We start from the raw sequence: 19,632 nt of genomic DNA on the forward strand, positions 1-19,632 counted from the left end.
AAAAATCTAGTTTAGAGATGAACATGTAACCATCAGTTATTCTTAGCATTCTGAGCAGCTATGGATATCTGCATTCAGCACTGTTGATTGCAAACAGCAGATTCTTGATTAAGAGTGAGAGCATTTACATATAGATATAAAGATCAATGTTTAGGATTTAGTTTGACACCATGGCACTTTAGCTAAACCACAGTGCTAAGTAACTTCTAAGGCCTGTGACATCCTCAGCCATGGATTGGCATGCAGGTTCCCAGTATTACCCATTCTTCTGTGGACAGTGCTGCACATTTAACCTGAATGTGGCTGGTTAACCCAGAAAAGCTGTACTACTGTTGCACTGTATTTAGATCTTGCCTGGCAGGTTAGCATCGTGGTTTGTAGGGTTGGTTTATAGCTGGGTAAGACTGCTGATGTTTTTCCCCCCAGCATCCTGCATAGCAGCTTCTGGCACTATAAAAGTTAGCCAGCAGTGTGGAAAGTTCCAGCTCAGTTCTAGCTTGATTTCTCTACATCTTGCAACCAAAGTATAATTTTTTTAGGAAATAGGAACTTATCATCTGGTTCTGGTGAGCAAACAAAAAAGAATTTCAGGAGCCTGTATTGTTGTGAGATCCCTGGGGCCTTGCTAGGCAACAACTCGTAAGGAGTTCACCTGGCACTTGGACTTGTATTTAATAAACAGTGGTTTTTAGGGTCAGTGTTATCCAGCCGTTCAGGTATCTTCATCCCAACTTTTTAAAAACATAGTTTTAATGTTCTTGCAGATGTATTTTATGTATATGTGTTTGCCCGGAAGTATGTGCGTGCCATGTGCATGCCTGGTACCCACAAAGCTCTGAAGTGGCCACTGGATCCCTTGGAATGGGAGCTTTGGAGGGCTGTGGTCACCATGTGGATGCTGAAATCAAACCTGGATCATCTGCAAGAACGATTGTCCTTAACTACTGAGCATTCTAGCCAGCCTCTTAACATGGTTTTGATTGGCTTACAAAGTCGCAAGAGTTTATATGCCTTTTTCACACATCCTCTGTTTTGGTTAGCCATCCTCTCTGCCCCATCATCAGGCCTTTTCACTACCCCCTCCTGCTCCACCCTTTGTACCTCCTGTGTCCCTCACATCACCTAGACTGTATGCGCTCCCTCCCTTACACAAGGCGCCCTATTCCAGCCTGGGGCTTTAGAGTGCACTAGCTTCTACGGGTCCTGCTTAAATGTTCCACTCTAAGGCTTCAAAGTTAGGATTTTCTGTATCTAAATTTTGTATTTTGGATTTAAAATGTGTATTCTTGGTGATAAGAGAAATTCGCTTGAATTCTTAAAAGGTCCTCCACAGTTGCTGAAAAAGTATAAATTTACATGTTTTCCTATTTGACTGTCACAGTTCTATCAGTTATTCTCTTGATAACAGAGTGTACCTGATAATAATCATCTCAAACCTTAATAAAGGATGTAAATGGAAAAGATCCTGTATTCACAGGAATCTGATAACTGCTCCATTTAAAATAAATATGAATATTCTCTCAGTTTTTGAAATCTCCTTCCATTTCCACCAAGTGAATACATATTTACTTTGAAGTATGTTTATCACTACTTAAGAATTATATTCAATCTATTGTTTTAAGTTTTAGTGTTAATTCATACTCATGAATGCTCACTAATGGCTTGCTTGTTACAGTCAGACTGCTCAGAAGGCACTGGCTGATAATCCAAGTGTCTCTTTCATTCTCAGTATTAACTCTTTTTGTCACTTTCTATTTCTTTGCAAAGTTGAACCAAAAAAAATTCTGTAATCTGATTCTTGGAATAATGGTTGAATTTTGTGATAATCCCAAAACTTCTGCTCATGTCAATGCTTGGCGCGGGAAGAAAGACCTGACTGCTGCTAGTCTTTTGATTAAACTGTGGAGAAAAGAGGAAAAAGAGCTAGGAGTAAAACGTGACAAGAATGGCAAGATCGTTGGTGAGTATGGTCACAACTTCTGGTAGAAACAATTGAGATTTATCTAGAGTTTCACAGCATGTGAATGTGAGGATGCTTACCCATTTTATAAGGTTTTTCCAACAAGATGCTAAAGACATTTTAATCATAACTGGTGAGTACCTGGCGTGCGAGGGGATAGTACGGTCAGTAAAAGCTTACAGGACTGGAGTTACACCCCAGAACAACAAAACGAAACACACAAAACAAACTTGGTTCTGCTGGCTTGACAGTGAATCCTAGAGATGAGTCTCCTCCCTAGAGCTAGGACTGTACCTTACCTTCCCTCCACTCACCCTGCCTCCCCCCACACCCACCCTCCATCCAGCCCCGAGATAGAACAGAGTATCCCAGGGCCAATTACAAAAAAAAAAAAAAACAAAAACAAAAACAAAAAAAAGGAAGCAAACAAATAAGCAAAAACAGTGGACAGTACCCAGGGAGCCATATAGGTTGTCCTCTGGCCTATTGCCCCCTTCTCTAATAAGTAAGGCGTGAATAATTAGAAGAAAATTAAGTAAATTAGTAGTGAATTTGGGTTTATTTTAAAAGGTGGCATTTACCTATATTCTTTAACTCAAAAATTAATGAAATTTCCTAAATAATTTTATTTGGATTTCTTGCTTTTATAACTACGTTCGCTTATGATGCTTCACTTAGCAATAGAATTTGACAGATGAAGTAGTATTTCACAACAAACCTTACAGTACTTTGTGCGCTGGTATTTATATAATTTTCTTTTTACACAAAAGAGGTTTCTTTTTAGTAAAAATAAGTCAAATGTTCATCAGTCTTAGCTGCCATGTTCTAAAGATAGATTCAGATGATGATGTCAGAATGAGTAATTGAATTCTAGAACCTATGATACTGTGTTACATCTTCTTTCACATTCAAATTGTGTTTTTAGCAAAACTGTTAGTAATATCTATATTGAATAAAATGCTACCACTTTAGGTTATTTCTGTCTCATTTTTGCTATCAGAGTTTTAAATTAAAACATCATGAGATAGCTTTTCTCTTTATAGCATAATTTATAGAGACCAATCAAAATTATCACATAACCATTGACCTAACATTATCCTGTCTGAAGAACTTTATGCTTGACAAGGGTTCTACACTAAGTTTTCACCTTTAGGAAAGGCTGGAAAGAAGGTTCCGCAGTTAAGAGCACTTGCTGCTCATTCAGAGGACCTGAGTTTGAATCTCAGCACCCAGGTCAGATAGATCACAACTGCCTGTACCTCCAGGTTCTGGAAGCCAGCGCCCTCTTCTGGCCTCTGCTGGCACCCAGATGAATACACAGAGAGACACACACACATAAACAAAATAAACCTTTAAAAGAATTAAAGCTATAGCTGTTCTGTTCCTTTTGAGATAGGGTCCCCTATGTAGTCCCTGTTCTCCTGGAACTCTATGTAGAACAGGCTGGCCTCAAACTCCCAGAGATTCTCTTATTTCTGCCTCACGAGTACTGGGATTAAACGCATGTTCTGTTATGCCCTATATAGCCTTATTTTTTTAAAAAATCTTACATAAATAAGAAAAATGAAAGCCATAAATTTTGCCACAGAATGGGAAACATTTACTGCTTATGCTTTCAATATAGTAGCCATGAGCTGGCTGGCAGTGTAGCAGGGAGCTTGGTGATAGATTGCTTGCTTACCAGTCCTGGGATCGATTCCCAGAACTCTAAAAAGAAAAAAATAGCAATGCACTGTATTTTAGCTTTAATTTTTAAACATATATTTGCATATTGATCCATTTTATCTGGAGAATACAATCTCAAATGTTCACTGTGGTCTTTACCTCGTCCTTCTGTTTCATAACACCCCATGCTTAGATACAAAGAGACCTCTATTTACTAGTTTTCAAGAAGAACAAAAGATCGTGCCCCTTCCTGCTAACTGCCCATCCATTGCGGTTATGGATGTTGCTGAAAATATCAGAGCAAAAATTTATGCTGTGTTGGATAAACTAGGTAAGAAAGCCCTGACATTGACAAGAGTTTGTATGTGATGAGTATTGCTGCACTTGCTTTTCTAGTGTCCCCTTGACACACATGAATAAAGTCCCTGTGTAGGATAAATGCACGTCCCCTCATGACCTCCATGCCCAGGTCATCACGCCAATCGGAAGTTAGAATTTTGGAATGTGGATCCCCAAGTGAAATTCTTTTCAGCTTTCCAGGCAATTTCAGTGTTTAGCAGGACCACATGCAGTTAATTCAGATGTTTAGGCTAAGTGATAGCCTTCGGAATTATCTCATTATTTATTTATTTATTTATATTTATTTATTTACTTACATCCCAAGTACTGACCCCCATTTGCCCCTCACTGAGACCCTCCCTTCATCCCCAGTCCCCTTCTCCTCGGAGAAGGTAGAGGCGCCCTGGGGATCCCATCTTTCTGGTACATCAAGTCTCCGCCAAATTAGGCACATCCTTTCCCAGTGAGGCAGAATTATCTCAATCTTTCAACTTTTTGCTTCCTGTTAAGGGAAAGGTTCTTGTCTGCTCTTTAGCTTCTGATAGTACACTCTCTTGACCACAGTTCAAAGCAAATGATTTGTCTAGTAATGACTGTATAAGGATAACCTGGCAGAGGTTTTCTGGCAGGAGTCTGTGGTCGAATTTGTTTCTGTGGGGGGAGGGATTCTTGAAATTATTTGCTCCTGTTAAAATAATTCTCTCTGTACAAATTTTGATAGATTTTGAAAACTTACCAGGCTTATCTGCTGAAGATTTTGTCACCCTCTGTATAATACATAGATATCTTGATTTTAAAGTAAGTACCATTTTAATAAATCAAAATTTATTATTTTAAAAATAAATTAGGAAATAAAAGATGTGTCCATGACTGGAACTATTTGCACTAGTATTACTCTAGTATCCTCAATGTGTTTCATGTTGTGATTAAGGAGACATACCACTCTCTGGGGTTCTTTCATGAGGAAAGATTTTATGCAACAGTGATAGAGCCACATGCCTTACAAGTCATAGTGCAGCACGGTTGTGCATCTAAACTGACATTGGCACACAAGAAAACCAAAGTCCCACCATGGACCAGGGAGCTGGGCAGGAAACCCCATCCTAACTAAGGAGCTATTGGCATTTGATAGGTGCTAGAAGAGGGTGAGTCTGTTTTTTTAGGGTTGTTCCCCTGATAGGTTATTGGTGCTCAGGTAGAGGACCATACACCCATGTGCATACTGACAGTACTAGGTGGAGTCCCTAGATGGCTGCTTGTTCTAAAAGAGAACACATGACATTGAGGGGGGGAAATGGGGGAGGGGTGGTAGAGGAATTGGAGAAGAGGGACTGGGAATAGACTGGATAAATCCAGTATATGCATTATGAACGTCTCAGTCAGTCCAATTGCTAGCTTGTACGAGAAGATGAATGTTAGAGTCAATTCTGAAGCCTAACACGATTTTAAAAATAGAATCTTTACTATTTGGGAAGCAGTAGAGCTGGAGTAAAGCAGGTTGTTGTTTATTGAAGTGTTAATATTTACCAAAGTATTCGTTATCATTTCTCTATGTCATCAATCAAATTTCACCTAAAAGTGATTAAGGTGCTTAGTTGTCTGCTAAGTGAACTTAGTAAAGAATGTCTTTAAAGTCTCAGGAAAACCCTCTGAAGTAAATATTTTATTTCTGTTAATATTTGGATATTGGGAATGAAGAAGTCTTTTTTCAAATAAAAAAATCAAGTTGAATTCCTGTTTTAAATGATGCAACTTTCTCTAGTACTCAGTGTACTCTAGTACCTTCCTTTCAGAATGTGAGATGGAGATTTTGGCGTAATGGAACTGTAGAGTTGAAAACTTGAGATTCAAGGAGGGGGGACCAATAGGAGGGGCACGACTAAAATGTAAATAAATAAAATAACAATTATAAAAAACAAACAAAATATACCCTTGAGACTCACTTACATGCCTTTACTAGTAGGTGAAGACCAGGATCCCTTTTCTGGGGATCACATGTCCCAGACTCCCAGCATGGCCCTCTCTTTGTTCCAGGTTCAGCATGACATACATGGGTGCTGGGTGCTGTAGGTAGGAACAGCATGAGTACTTCAGAAAGCCAAACTTGAATAGCAGCGTCTGCAGCTATGAAAGGGGAAAACTATTAACCAGAATCTTCAGATGTAGCTGGTGCCCATTCTCAGAATGTCTAATTACTCCCAAGAAGTAAGTTAGGAAATGCTTCTGCATTGACAGGATGGCCACCACATAGGGAAATGTGTAAGAAAGATCACTTCTGTTTAGTCTAACTTTCTCAACTTAAACTTTGCCATGACAGATTGGAGAAATATGGACTGAAGTGTCTGAAGAAATAAAGTTGGAAAAGTTAAGACTAGTCACTGTAGATGAAAAATCCTTGCACTCTATTATAGCAGCAACAGAGAATATTGGAAAGATGGTTGCTTCCTTGCAAAGTGAGATGATCGAAAACCAAGCACTCCAGGATGTGCAAAATGAACAAAGAGTATATGCAAAAGTAAGCAAGGGTGCCAACAAGCCTTTGAAGCACACATTGTTAATTTCAATGTATAGACTAGATGAAGTTATCTATAAAATAGATTTGTCCTATTTGTAAATATTTCAACATTGAATCGGTTTTATCTCTATGTTATTTTCAATGCCTTTGTGCAATTTAAAAGAAACTATGAAGCTAGGGGTTTAAAATTCAGTAATTATTTCAATGTTGCTTTGAGCATTATAATTTAATTTCTGTGTTCTTTTTGTGTACATGTGGTATACGCACGTTGATACATTTATGTGCATGGAGATGTGTATATACATATGGAATCCAGAAGTGGATGTTGGGTCTCTTCCTCAATCACTCTGCATAGAGTTTTTCCCAGACCTCACGAGTCAGTACAACTAACTGGCTAGAGAGTTCCAGAGATCCTCCTGTCTCTTTCTCCCCTCCACTGAGCCACCGCTGGACTTTTAATGTAGGTTCTGGGGATGAGAGCTCAGGTCCATGTTCTTGCACAACAAGCAGTTTACTGGTTGTGTAATTTGATTTTTGTACTCTCATATTTTACAAGGTAAAGAGATAGTTGAGGCATATCTATTCTTTGAAATATCTAACAGGGTTCCAAAAGTTGTAACCTGTTTAAATATATACTTTAAATATGTCTGGCAGTTTATCGGTAAGGAGTGCACAACTCCGTAGGAGAAATATAGTTGTCTTTCCTTCGCACCTCATTCTATCACAGACCTCTAGTGTTTTTCCAGCTATAGGGATATTCATCCATAAGCTTCATTCTCATCTCAACACCAAAACACTGATGAGTGCTGATTTTCTACAGGCCTAGGAAAACTGGTCTGACTTTAGCTAAACAGAGAAAGTCAGTCAGGAAAATAACCTGTTTCCTAGAACTTTATGCAGGTGAGAAACTATGGCATAATTTGTGTGTCCATGTTTTACTGACTAAGAGGCATTTAAACAGTGTTATCCGTAGACAGAGACATCACCACTTTGTTTTGGTTCTCTGTGACTACAGTTAAGCACTGTAGCTCCTTGAAGTGATCTCCAGTGTTGCCTGTTGCCTAATCTTCCCACATACACTATTGAATGTTTGATTTCACAGCTTAGGATCTGTGTCCATTCACCTGTGAATGCCAGCCTGGCTAATAGATTCCAATGTTTTGCTTGCACAAAGTTTTTATGACATGGGTACTACTGTAAGCCAATGATCTGCTCAGAACCAGGAAGAAATCATGGAGCTCATGCTGCCTCATGGCCATTAGCTCTTTTGAACCCCAGAACCTTTGCCATTTAATTATACATCTATTGTCATACCTCTGTCCCAGCCTTTGAAGCAGTTGTTCAATTACATTTTCTTAAGTATTTCTAAGAATATTATATTTATAATAGAATTGTATGTTTGTATTTATGATACACACACACACACACACACACACACACACACCTCAGTGGTATGCATCCTCTGATTATACATTTGGTGGAAAGTCTATTAAGAAATAGAGTTGTTGGTTAATACTCACCCTAATAGACCACAGTATCACATCAAATTTAGTGGTCTCACAAAATCGCTACCTTGTTGCAGTCATAGATTAAAAGTTGTTTTACCAGTAAAATTTTTCCTAAACTTAGGATCACTGCCCAGAAGGGTCTCTTTATTTTCACCTGTGATTTCTGTCTTTAAATCCTGCATTTAGTTTTCTCCAGACTATAGAATATTCACAAACAAGAACTAGATAAAGTGTGCTGTTTTTGGTGAGAATGATTAATATTAAACTCTTTTGAGTAGTTTGCTTTACATTCTATGGAAAGTAGTTCAAACTTAAACTACAATATGAATAACTTTTTAAATTTTAAGATATATTTTTTGAAACAAGGTTTGAAACAAGTTCCAAGTTGTCCTGGAACTCACTTCATAGATTAGAGCAGGCTAGCCTATAAGTGAAATATTTCTGCCTCCCTGGGCTTCCAGAGTGCTCAGATTAAAGGCTTCTAGCAGAATGCCCAACAATATTTGATTTGTTTGTTTTTAATTGTTATATATTCTAATTTCTATTTCAGCCAGCCTCCAATTTTCCTTTAGCAAAAGGGAGGCACTCCCTTTAAAATAGAAACTTCTGTGCCCTTTGGTGTGTTTCATGGGAACTGAAACTCTTAGTTTTTCCTATTTCTTTCAGATACAAGCTACACATAAGCAGAGAGATCAGGCTCACAAGTCATGGGAAAACTTCTTGGCTAGAACATCAAATGCTAAAACATTAAAGGTAAGATTTTCAAAGCAGTATACACAACAGCCAGCCAATCATAAGGACAGAGTATTCTAGAGGCTGAATATTTATTTCCACTTCTCTGCTACTGTTCTGTAGGATATTTCTACTGTTAGAGCCTTGCCTGTCTCTTAGACTCCACTGAAAGCACAGTTTACAAAGGAAACAATGACTTAACACTAGGAAGCCAGGGTCGTGTTCCTGAACAATTTGAACATGAAGGCTGGGAGTAAGGCAGAGAGAACTGTGACCTGCCCTCCATTCTGAACCATCTTGTTGAAGGATTCCACTTCTGTCACCGGCAGAGAGAGGAACAGGAGGACACATGTGCCTTCTCTGCAAGGACACCGACCATGCTTTACTGGCAACTAATACTGTTTTCTTTCTAATTTAAATGTTTTCAGAAAGCAAAGAGACTTCAAGAAAAGGCCATAGAATCCTCCAGATACAGCAAACGACCACAAAATGCAATATTCCACCAAACAGTTATTAAAGGCCTTAACACAACGGTAAGGTCATTTTCTCTACATCTCTTAATAGATACAAAGTGTGAGCAGTCAAAATGTTATTTCTATGGGAACTTTTGCCTCATATATTTTGCTTTGTGTTATTCAAATTTCCCATTGGTAAGGCATATTTATCTCCAAGACGCATTTTCCCCTCCTTTATTCCCACCTCTGGTGCTGTTGGAGCAGAGCCAGCCTCACAGGTTTCCTAAGTTGCCACCAGCTCTGCTCAGTGCATTGGTGTCATCTCCTCTCTAGGATAAATGTAGCTCTCCTTTGTCTGGAAATAGGCCAGGGCCACATCACAGTGTTCTCAATGATCTCTACTGGACAGACACAGTCTGTCCCCAGCCACAGAACTAACGAGCAATAGAAGAGTTTGAGCCCACTTTCCTGGTGCCAGAGTCCTTATCTTTCTCATGTCATACTTGAGACAGATTGGTGTCTTTTGTTTGGTGTCTTCTACAAAGCAAACTATAGGATATATGGGTTTTTCTGTTATCGAGAGGTTTTATGAGAAGACCTGTAGATGTTTGTCTTTTCCTTTCCAGGTAACTTCGGGCCAGGTGGTGACAGTGGAAAGCACTCCTACTCGATTGCTGGGAGGACCTCTGGCTGACACAGACATTGCTCTTAAAAAACTGCCTATTCGAGGAGGAGCCTTGCAGAAGGTGAAAGTGAAGCCGCTGGATGGCCTTAAAAAGACCGTCCCGATCTGATGTGTTCCACTGCTGCTGAAATAAATTCTACATGGAGCTTTTTAGCTAAATGTATATTTATATACAAATGCAAGGCAAAACATTTAGAATAAATATTGTAGTGAAATATAAAAATTAAAGTTAGGATAATATACTTTTTAATAGAAAACAGCACTATTTGAAAAGATTATCAGTCCCTTAACTGAAATTGTAAATGTGTTAACAATTTGGACTTTTGGCTCTACATCAATTGCTCCAAATACTTTACCCTAAGGGACATTTCTGTGGGCTTTGCATCTCCCATCATGAGTAGTTTAGACTGTGGCAACTGTTGGCTCAAGGGGCTGAAACTGGATTAGGAGGGATCTCCTTCCAGCAACCCTACCTTATATTTATCCAGTGGAAAAGTGTGGGCATATTTTTCTCAGTAACTGGTGTCGCCCCCTCTATGTGTTGGAGCCTTGCTTGGCCAGGCCCACATGCCTACTCTAGAGCACCTTACCTCAGAGCCAGCGAGATCTGAATACTCCTTGCTCTTGGAGCCATAAACAGTCCAACATCATCTAAAATACCTTAATGGAATCAGGAATCAAGGTGCTATTATCAGAAGGATCTACGAATACCAAAGCAATACATATGTTGGTGAAAGCATTCTATTAGTAAAGGCAATGGCCAGTCACAAGCTAAAAATAAAAACAAGCATATACACAGTTTTACTCTAAACATATAATTTTTCAAAGTGCAGCTAGAGAGATAGATCTTTAAATGCACTGGCTGTTCTTCCAGAGGCACCAACATAACAGTTCACAACCTTATAATTCCAGTCCCAGAGGATGTGACCTTTCTTCTGGCCCCCTCAAGCACCAGACACTCACATGGTGCACAGACATATGTGCAAGCAAAACTCCCATAGACATAGAAGAGATAAAATTTTAAATTCAGTAAATACAAGTTTGAAACTAATTCTCATGCTATTTCTCCGATGGGAAAGGGGCAGGTAGTATGTGGGTAAGCAGATAGAAGAATGCAACATGTCCATACAAATGGTACCAAATAATGTCACATTAAAATCTCAGACACCCAGAATCCTTTGCTGTGTCCACAGCTAAGAGCAATGAATCTTATAGACTATGAGCTTTGTCAGACTCGTAGTTCCGCGAAGGCAAGGAAAGAACGTGTCTAATTTACCATTTGACCAGCACCTCAGTAACGAAGTTAGTGATGAAGGCTTTGTCTCTGGCAGCGTTTCCCTTGACATCTTAAATGCAGCAATGCCCTGACCTCAAAGGAAAGACTCAGCCCACAAGATGTACTGCACAAGTGATGCTAAGCAGGGAGAGCATGCTAAAGTAGTTCAAATACGTGTGCTTCAAAGCCGCCATGGGTTTTGATCAAGTTACAAGGTATAAATGAAAACATTATAGAAAAATTGTTGTGATTTGGTTGAGGATCAGTTTTACATATAGGTCCTATCTCCAAATTGATTTAAACTGATCCCCGTCAGCGCCATCTGAGGTCTACAGACTGTTCTGCTACCCAGTAGGAAGAGAGAAGACAAAATAAGACAGGTTATTTTCTAGCAGGTATTTACTACATGGAGAAGTATAGGCTGGTGGAAAGCAGCAATAGTGCTCAAAGCAGAAACTCTACGCACAGTAGACGGATCTCTAGCAAGCTTGTTTCTCTGATACAGTTCCGGCCGTCACACAGCGAGCCAGGGAGGCTACCACTCTGACAGCAGCACAAACTTCCCGGCTTTTCTTCCTCCCTCTATCCTATAACTGCTCCTCGTGAGTCCAAGTGGATATGGCATCCGAGTGGCCCTGCCTGGGCAATGGACAGTCTATTTTCTTCTATGAGTCAGCTGAGACAAACTTGCAAGCCTTAAAACTGAGATATGTACTAATCAGATAAATAAAACTTGTATTTTGAAATCAGAATCAGCTGTTTTTATAACTCCATATCCTTAAGATTTCTAGAAGTTCACCAGTTATACATCAAATTAGATGAACTCAGCACAAACTCAAATCCGTGAACTAGATTTTGAGTCTGTTGTAGTCCAATTAGAAAAAATGCCAGCGAATATTGGCAGTGTGTGCAGAAAGCATTCCATGTAACTTTCTCTTCCTTTTCATTATTCATTTTACGTCCCAAGACAGCTCCCTCCCTCTTCTCCCCCAATCCCGTCCTCCCTCTCCATTGCCCCCTCCCTTCTTCTCAGAGAAGGAGAGCCCCTCCTGTTCTCCTTGATAATTACAACCTGAGACTGCTCTAGTGCAAACACTCCCCACTGAGACCAACTGACCCCTCTTCCTCGTGCTGTGCATAATAAATGAGTTCCCATCCATTGTAGAGAACACATCCCACACCATCCTGGCTTGTCTGTCTGTCTGTCCGTCCATCCTTCCCTCATTCCCACATCTCAGGTTTCCAGGACCAAGCAATGTAAGGCATGGCAATTTACTGAGAGAAATTTTAACATACCTAAATCATTAAAAATGCTGACAACAAACTATTCTAAAATAATGCTCATTTTAGAAAATGTCCTTAATTTTAAAAAAAAACATGATTGTGTGTGTGTGTGTGTGTGTGTGTGTGTGTGTGTTTCACATGCAAACGGGCAAGAGGACAATTTGTAGGAATCTCAATCACACGAGTCCTAGAGCTAGAGCTCTGGTTGTCAGGCTTGGTGGAAAGCACTTTTACCCACTGAATTACTTCTCCTGCCCAATCACTCTTAACAGTGTAACAATATAATTTAGGAGAATGAAGAGACCATTTGTAATCAGTTTAGGTTAGAAGGCTAACCACTAATTTTATTAATTAAAGCTGAAATGTTTATCATTGACAAAATACAATTTTTACAGTTACTATGGATGATTAATAACTTCTCAGACAAATTTTAGGCCAAAGTTACATAGTCTTGCTTTATGGCATGAACTATTGAACTGTAATAATTTGTGACAGATTATGAAAATCTTTAAGGAAAACTGTGCTACTACTATGCAAAAGTTTGTCATCTTGCTGGTGCTGGCTGATTTCCAGAGGTAACTTAGGCTCCTCCTTCAAGGGGCAAAATATTTTCAACTTAAAAATCTATTGGACCGCTCTCTGCTCCTCCCTGTTCCAGAGACAGCCGCATCTTCTTGTACAGTGTCAGTCTTGTCTCATAGACAAGATGCTGAAGGTTGGTGTGAACGGATTTGATGTATTGGGTGCCTGGTTACCAGGGCTGCCTTCTGCTCTGCATCTGGCAAAGTGGACATTGTTGCCATCAACGAACCCTTCATTGACCTCATCTACATGGTCTACGTGTTCCTGTATGACTCTACCCATGGCAAGTTCAATGGCACAGTCAAGGCTGAGAACGGGAAGCTTGTCATCAACGGGAAGCCTATCACCACCTTCCAGGAGCGAGATCCCGCTAACATCAAATGTGACGCTGCTGCTGAGTATGTCATGGGAGTCTACTGGCACCTTCACCACCATGGAGAAGGCTGGGGCTCACTTGAAGGGTGGGGCCAAAAGGGTCCTCATCTCTGCCTCTTCAGCTGATGCCCCCATGTTTGTGATGGGTATGAACCACGAGAAATATGACAACTCCCTCAAGATTGTCAGCAATGCATCCTGCACCACCAGCTGCTTAGCCCCACTGGCAAGGTCATCCATGACAACTTTGGCATCATGGAAGGGCTCATGACCACAGTCCATGCCATCACTGCCACTCAGAAGACTGTGGATGGGCCCTGTGGAAAGTTGTGGCATGATGGCCGTGGGGCAGCCCAAAACATCATCCCTGCATCCACTGGTGCTACCAAGGCTGTGGGCAAGGTCATCCCAGAGCTGAACGGGAAACTCACTGGCATGGCCTTCTATGTTCCTACCCCCAATGTATCCGTTGCGGATCTGACATGCCACCTGGAGAAACCTGCCAAGTATGATGACATCAAGAAGGTGGTGAAGCAGGCGTCTGGTCTGAGGGCCCACTAAAGGGCATCCTGGGCTACACTGAGGACCAGGTTGTCTCCTGCGACTTCAACAGCAACTCCCACTCTTCCACCTTTGATGCTGGGGCTGGCATTGCTCTCAATGACAACTTTGTAAAGCTCATTTCCTGGTATGACAATGAATACAGCTACAGCAACAGGGTTGTGGACGTCATGGCCTACATGGCCTACAAGGAGTAAGAAACCCTGGACCACACACCCCAGCACAGCAAGGATACTGAGAGCAAGAGAGAGGCCCTCAGTTGCTGAGGAGTCCCCATCCCAATCAGCCCCCAACACTGAGCATCTCCCTCACAATTCCATTCCAGACCCCATAATAATAGGAGGGGCCAAGGGAGCCCTCCCTTCTCTCTTGAATACCATCAATAAAGTTCACTGCACCCAAAAAAATCTATTGGACCTACAGTTTCATTCTCTTTGCCACTCAGCTAATATATTATTAAGCAAAATGTAGTTACACAAAATAACACTTGTCAAATAATATTTGAAAATGTAGCAGGTTTGTTCATTTAACACTGAAGTTTCTTAACCCACCGTTCATTTACTGCCCTTCATGTTGTGTAGGCCCTAGTATTACTTCATGAGAATTTCAGAGTGGTCCAAACTTAGAGAATACATACCTTCTTAATTCAAGGTTTATTCTTAGGTCAAGTCAAGGTATCAGATACATATTTACTCAGTATTATTTTTTGCTGTTTTTTTTGTGGGGGTTGAGAAAGGCTTGTGTGTGTGTGTGTGTGTGTGTGTGTGTGTGTGTGTGTGTGTGTGTGTCTGTGTGTGTAGGCCTGGTTATGGAATTATCTCGGTAGACTAGGCTATCCTCAAACTCACAGAGATCCACCTGCCTCTGTCTCTCAAGTGCTGGAATAAAAGGCACATGCCACCACCACTCGGTTATTTTAGCTGTTTATAAGTTTTATTATATTTAATTTTGTACAAAGAAGAATGTGTCATCATAATCAAAATATTTGAAAACATTTAATATTCATTAGAGAACTCTATTGAGAAGATTTTTTTCCATCTTTGGGTATTTCTTATTTACATTTCAAATGTTATTCCCTTTCTGGGTTTCCAACAATCTAGTTCACTAGGTGTTCAGTCTTAGCAGGACCCAGGGCTTCCCCTTCCACTGGTGCTCTTACTAGGATATTCATTGCTACCTATGGGGTCAGAGTCCAGGGTCAGTCCATGTATAGTCTTTAGGTAGTGGCTTAGTCCCTGGCAGCTCTGGTTGCTTGGCATTGTTGTACTTTTGGGGTCTCGAGCCCCTTCAGCTCTTCCAGTTCTTTCTCTGATTCCTTCAACGGGGGTCCCGTTCTCAGTTCAGTGGTTTGCTGCTGGCATTCGCCTCTGTATTTGCCATATTCTGGCTGTGTCTCTCAGGAGAGATCTGCTTCTGGTTCCTGTCAGCCTGCACTTCTTTGCTTCATCCATCTTGTCTAGTTTGGTGGCTGTATATGTATGGGCTTGGTCCTTTGTCATGGAAAAGTGTGGGGACTTCAAAAAAAAAAAAAACTGATGTGGTTTTTCTTGTGAAAACAAGAATCTTCAAACTGCTCTCAAGTCCATCTTCACCTTAAAAAGTAGAAATCTTACCAATTTTCCGGTATCCCTCAGAAGTGTGGGCTGGAGTGGAAAGAGGCTGAGGTTGGACGACTCCCTCTACCAGGCTCCATTTTATTTTGTAAGACAAGGTGCCTTACCTCAAACTCACTAGTTCTGTGAGACTGGGTGTCTCGGAAGCCCAAGGACAGGGCTTGCAGGTACATACTCATCTGCCTGAGTATCTGGTCTTAGCCTCTCGTGCTTGTGCTGCAAGCACTTTACTGACTTGAGCCATCTCCCAAGCCCCAAAAGTCCTGCTTATCTACATACCAAAGTCACTGATGTAAACCATAACTGTGTGTTAGTAGTTTCCTGTAATCACTTCCCACCGTTGCAATTCCTCGTGTGTCATTCTTTTGTTTGGTACAATTTTCAAAGCTTCATACTGTTTGTGAAATATGGTGTGAGTTGTAAGTAACCTAAAAATGACTAAGTTTAATATGGAACTAACATAATACCTAGGCAAAAATTGTATCATGCTGCACATTGCTAAATCGTAGATTCTTTGTTTTTGTTTGTTGGTCATTTTTAATGTTAAGGCAATAAAATTATAACATAGGGGCTGGTGAGATGGCTCAGAGGTTAAGATCACTGGTTGTTCTCTGAGAGAACCTATGTTCAATCCTTGGAACCTACATGGTGACTTGAAACCATCTGCAAACTCACACACAGAAGGACACACATACTCACACACATGAATGTGCACACAAACATACACACATACACAAACACACAGACACAAATGAAAACACACACACACAAACCAGCACATCCATACACATAAAAACAATGATTTAGTCCTTAATACATAGAAAAATATTTACTATATAAGATGGATTAGTATTGAAATGCACATTTCAGAAAGCAAACAACATTACATCAAGTTAAATAACAATTTTAGATACTGGCATTACTTGGGGCATAGTTTTAAATATTAGGGTATCAGATATTTAATAAAATTAATTATTTCACTCCACTGACAAGTAAAAACTATTTGAAGTAACATTTTAAAGCAAAGATAACTTGGCAAAGCATTTCTGAATAACAAACTATTAGCAAATCTAGATATTTGCAAACAATTCAATCATTACCAATAAAGTAATTATATGTCTAAGAAAAAAAGCCACCAGATTAAGAAACTGGAAATCATAATTTTATTTACAGCAGGAAATATTTGACTTAGCAAATACTAACAGGGTTATTCTTGCAGTTGCCATCTTGCTTGAGGTATTTTTTGTTTTTCTTCTTAAATGTCTTATAATCGATTTTTGTAGTATTGGGAGAAATCAATGTAACAGTCCACCCTTCTGTACAACCCAGTTGAAAATGCTTTGTTTAAAAGGCTACCACATGCTCGATATTTAAGTCTTACAATATGAATAGATGCAAAGTTATATGGCTTTCTTATGAACCGCTCAGGGGTAACAAGATGATTTTAATGATGTAACAATGTATATTCTAAGGTTACCCATAATCTGGCACTCATGATTTCTACATAATGTAAAAATGAAAAGAAGTATATTTTTAAAAAAAAACTAGACATGATAATTTGCTAGCTTATTTGACAAACCTGAAATAATGGAACTAAATAGCAAATTTTTAATAAGACAGCATCACTACTTGCGTAAGTACACCTTCAAATCACGTCCTGCCATTTTCTGAGGAAAATTATACTTGGAAGATAGCACCTGTCTTCTGCCCATCCCATGAGACCTTGAAAGCAAGCAGTCTATATACATGTCCCAGAAGTCTTGGGCTATGTTTAAGAATACACTGTAATGCCCAGGACGCTGAGATTTTTGCAAGAACAACATGAAATTCCAGAATGCATCCACGTTGTGCTCTATCTTGATTTCCTTGAGGTCTATCAGTGTCAGAGAGCAAGTGTTCCAGCACTGAAGATCTATGTCTGCTGTGATACCAGGGCTGATGCCAGCAAGCACTCCTTTCTGAAATTCCAAGTCAGCATCAGTGAGATTGAATAGCATGATGCAGCCCAGAGGGAGGTAGAGCCATCTTCTCACAGCAGAGCCCATCCTACATAGAGAAGAGGAGAATGGTTTTGTTTTTTTGTTTTTTTTTTTTTTTTGTTTTTTTGGTTCTTTTTTTCGGAGCTGGGGACCGAACCCAGGGCCTTGCGCTTCCTAGGCAAGCGCTCTACCACTGAGCTAAATCCCCAGCCCCGAGAATGTTTTTAAGAAAAGCATTCAATACTTATTGATCAATGTAAACTTAGAAAATTAAAGACATGTTTTATGATATACGTGAATGTGTACTTGCTGGTTTTCCTTTGAGCTGCTGATTCTCAGACCACCCTTTGAAAGGATGTTATGTTTCTGATTTGCCAGGCAGCTGTCTCTGGGAGTCACTGGAATCTACTGTATGTAAGATGTTAGGTTCATTTCATCACAGGCTTTTACAGCTGCCAGAAACATTAAAAACAATTATACCCTCTTCCTTTCTGAACAGATTAGAACACTTCTCAGTGATACGACTCCTGCCTATGTCCAAAAGGATTAATGAAGATGTATCCATAAAAGAGTAAGAAAATAGGGTGGGTACAAGCTAGTATGAGATGATACAGGCTCAACTAAGGTTACCACAAACTTCTCTGCAAAGTTTCTCTGCTAGTTGGTTCCTCAGCAACTCGACCTAGAACACGTGGCTAAAAACCAAGGATTATATCGCCATTAGATTGCTACATAGCTGTTCATCCAGACTGACACTCTAAATGCTCCTATACATACCATCCCCTTGCCAGCACAGACAAGATGGGATGAAGAATCCGGTACCAAAATTCACCTCCTATTTACTACTGTCTTTCTCCTCCTCGGGAAAAAAAATGATTTATTTTTAAGGAAGAAAGAAATTTAATATTCACGTCGTTTTTATATGGTCGGGAATTGTGCAGATTGCACCCAAAGTGAGCTGACAGTGGCAGGTGACAGGAGTTCTAAAAGGGTGTGAGGGGTTGGCGCCAAGACTTTCTCTCTCCCCTCAATTGGTTAGTTTCAGAACCAACGCCCTTTCCATCCACTGCCGCTGAGAAGCAGAAGAATAACCCCTCCGGGATCCTGGGAACCAAGTACCTTTGGTGGGTGTACCTGGCATGCGCGTCCTAGTACCGTACCCAAATGCCTCTGGCTGGAGGACAGGAGGTTACCCGCAGTCTCGGGGCGTCCCACTTCAGGAAGCAGAAGCAGGAGGAAGGTGACGAAGGTGCTGCGAGACCCGTTGGCGGTGCAGGGACTGGAAGCCGGGACCCTTTGTGCTACGCTGGCGGTTCTGCTCCTGGCGCCGCTCTGGAGACAGCAGGGCAGGACCTCGCTCCTTTTCTAGGGACAGAGCAAGCCGGCAGAGTAGGTGGCCACGCCCCCTCGGGGGTCCTGGGGACCCGCCGCTCCTCCTGCCCCTGCCTACCCAGGCTTGACTTCATCATGATCACCTCTGTCTTTCTGTCTCCCTCTTTCTGTTCTCTGAGATCCTCCGTGTTGGCAGTAGGCAGTCATCAGCGCCAAGCTATCTTCTCCCTCAGTGATGCGCTCCTGTGTCCACAGGAAAATACTCTTAAGGCTGGAGAGCTGATTAAAATACTAGCCCGCCCTGGTGGTTCTAAGGTCTATTTAAATTATTGGCATTAACCATTAACAAACTCAAGTATGACCTCGCCTCTACCTTAATGCACAGTCGAGGAAGTGTTCTCTGTAGACTTCAGTAAAAGGAAGATTTGAGAGTCTCTTATATGTCATGCCTGTTATATTATTGGCTACGGTTCCAGCCTTGGTGCGTCGTTAGGGTAATTATGGGACTTACTTACACCTGTTTCCTGTGCTCAAACTCCAGGGAGATGGTCAGATGGACTGGATGGGAAGTTAGCCCTTCCTCCTTTTAGGTTGATTCTTGAGCTAGGATGGAGATGAATTCCAACAACCCCATTCCGTTGTCTCCTAAACTAAAACAGGCTTCTCCAGCACATAAATGCAACAAATAGTTCCTTCTACTCTTCTCATCATCATACGAGGGGAGTTTTATGGTTAACTGTGATACCTCATACCGTAACCTTAAATGTTTCC

General features: G+C 40.7%; 2 protein-coding genes and 1 pseudogene across 7 annotated transcripts in view; 2 read left to right on the plus strand and 1 right to left on the minus strand.

Annotated features, from left to right (window-relative positions):
- Positions 1 to 10,012, plus strand: part of Cfap69 (cilia and flagella associated protein 69) — a 70,890-nt gene extending 60,878 nt beyond the window's left edge. For all 6 annotated transcript variants that reach the window (XM_003749688.6, XM_063286814.1, XM_008762733.4 and 3 more), the window contains 7 exons: positions 1,768 to 1,960; positions 3,819 to 3,956; positions 4,686 to 4,762; positions 6,282 to 6,479; positions 8,654 to 8,740; positions 9,148 to 9,252; positions 9,801 to 10,012. In XM_003749688.6, coding sequence (XP_003749736.1) covers positions 1,768 to 1,960; positions 3,819 to 3,956; positions 4,686 to 4,762; positions 6,282 to 6,479; positions 8,654 to 8,740; positions 9,148 to 9,252; positions 9,801 to 9,968 — 966 coding nt within the window. In that variant the 3' untranslated portion in view covers positions 9,969 to 10,012. The remainder of the gene's footprint in view (positions 1 to 1,767; positions 1,961 to 3,818; positions 3,957 to 4,685; positions 4,763 to 6,281; positions 6,480 to 8,653; positions 8,741 to 9,147; positions 9,253 to 9,800) is intronic.
- A 342-nt stretch (positions 10,013 to 10,354) lies between these two features.
- LOC134486555 (glyceraldehyde-3-phosphate dehydrogenase-like) lies at positions 10,355 to 14,344 on the plus strand (annotated as a pseudogene).
- Positions 14,345 to 17,175: 2,831 nt separating this feature from the next.
- On the minus strand, positions 17,176 to 17,595 carry Fam237b (family with sequence similarity 237 member B). The gene has a single exon (NM_001399591.1). The coding sequence runs from the start codon at positions 17,593 to 17,595 to the stop codon at positions 17,176 to 17,178; it is 420 nt and encodes a 139-aa protein (NP_001386520.1).
- Positions 17,596 to 19,632: the final 2,037 nt, after the last annotated feature.

The sequence above is a fragment of the Rattus norvegicus genome, chromosome 4 (genome assembly GCF_036323735.1).
Source record: "Rattus norvegicus strain BN/NHsdMcwi chromosome 4, GRCr8, whole genome shotgun sequence".
Taxonomy (NCBI): domain Eukaryota; kingdom Metazoa; phylum Chordata; class Mammalia; order Rodentia; family Muridae; genus Rattus; species Rattus norvegicus.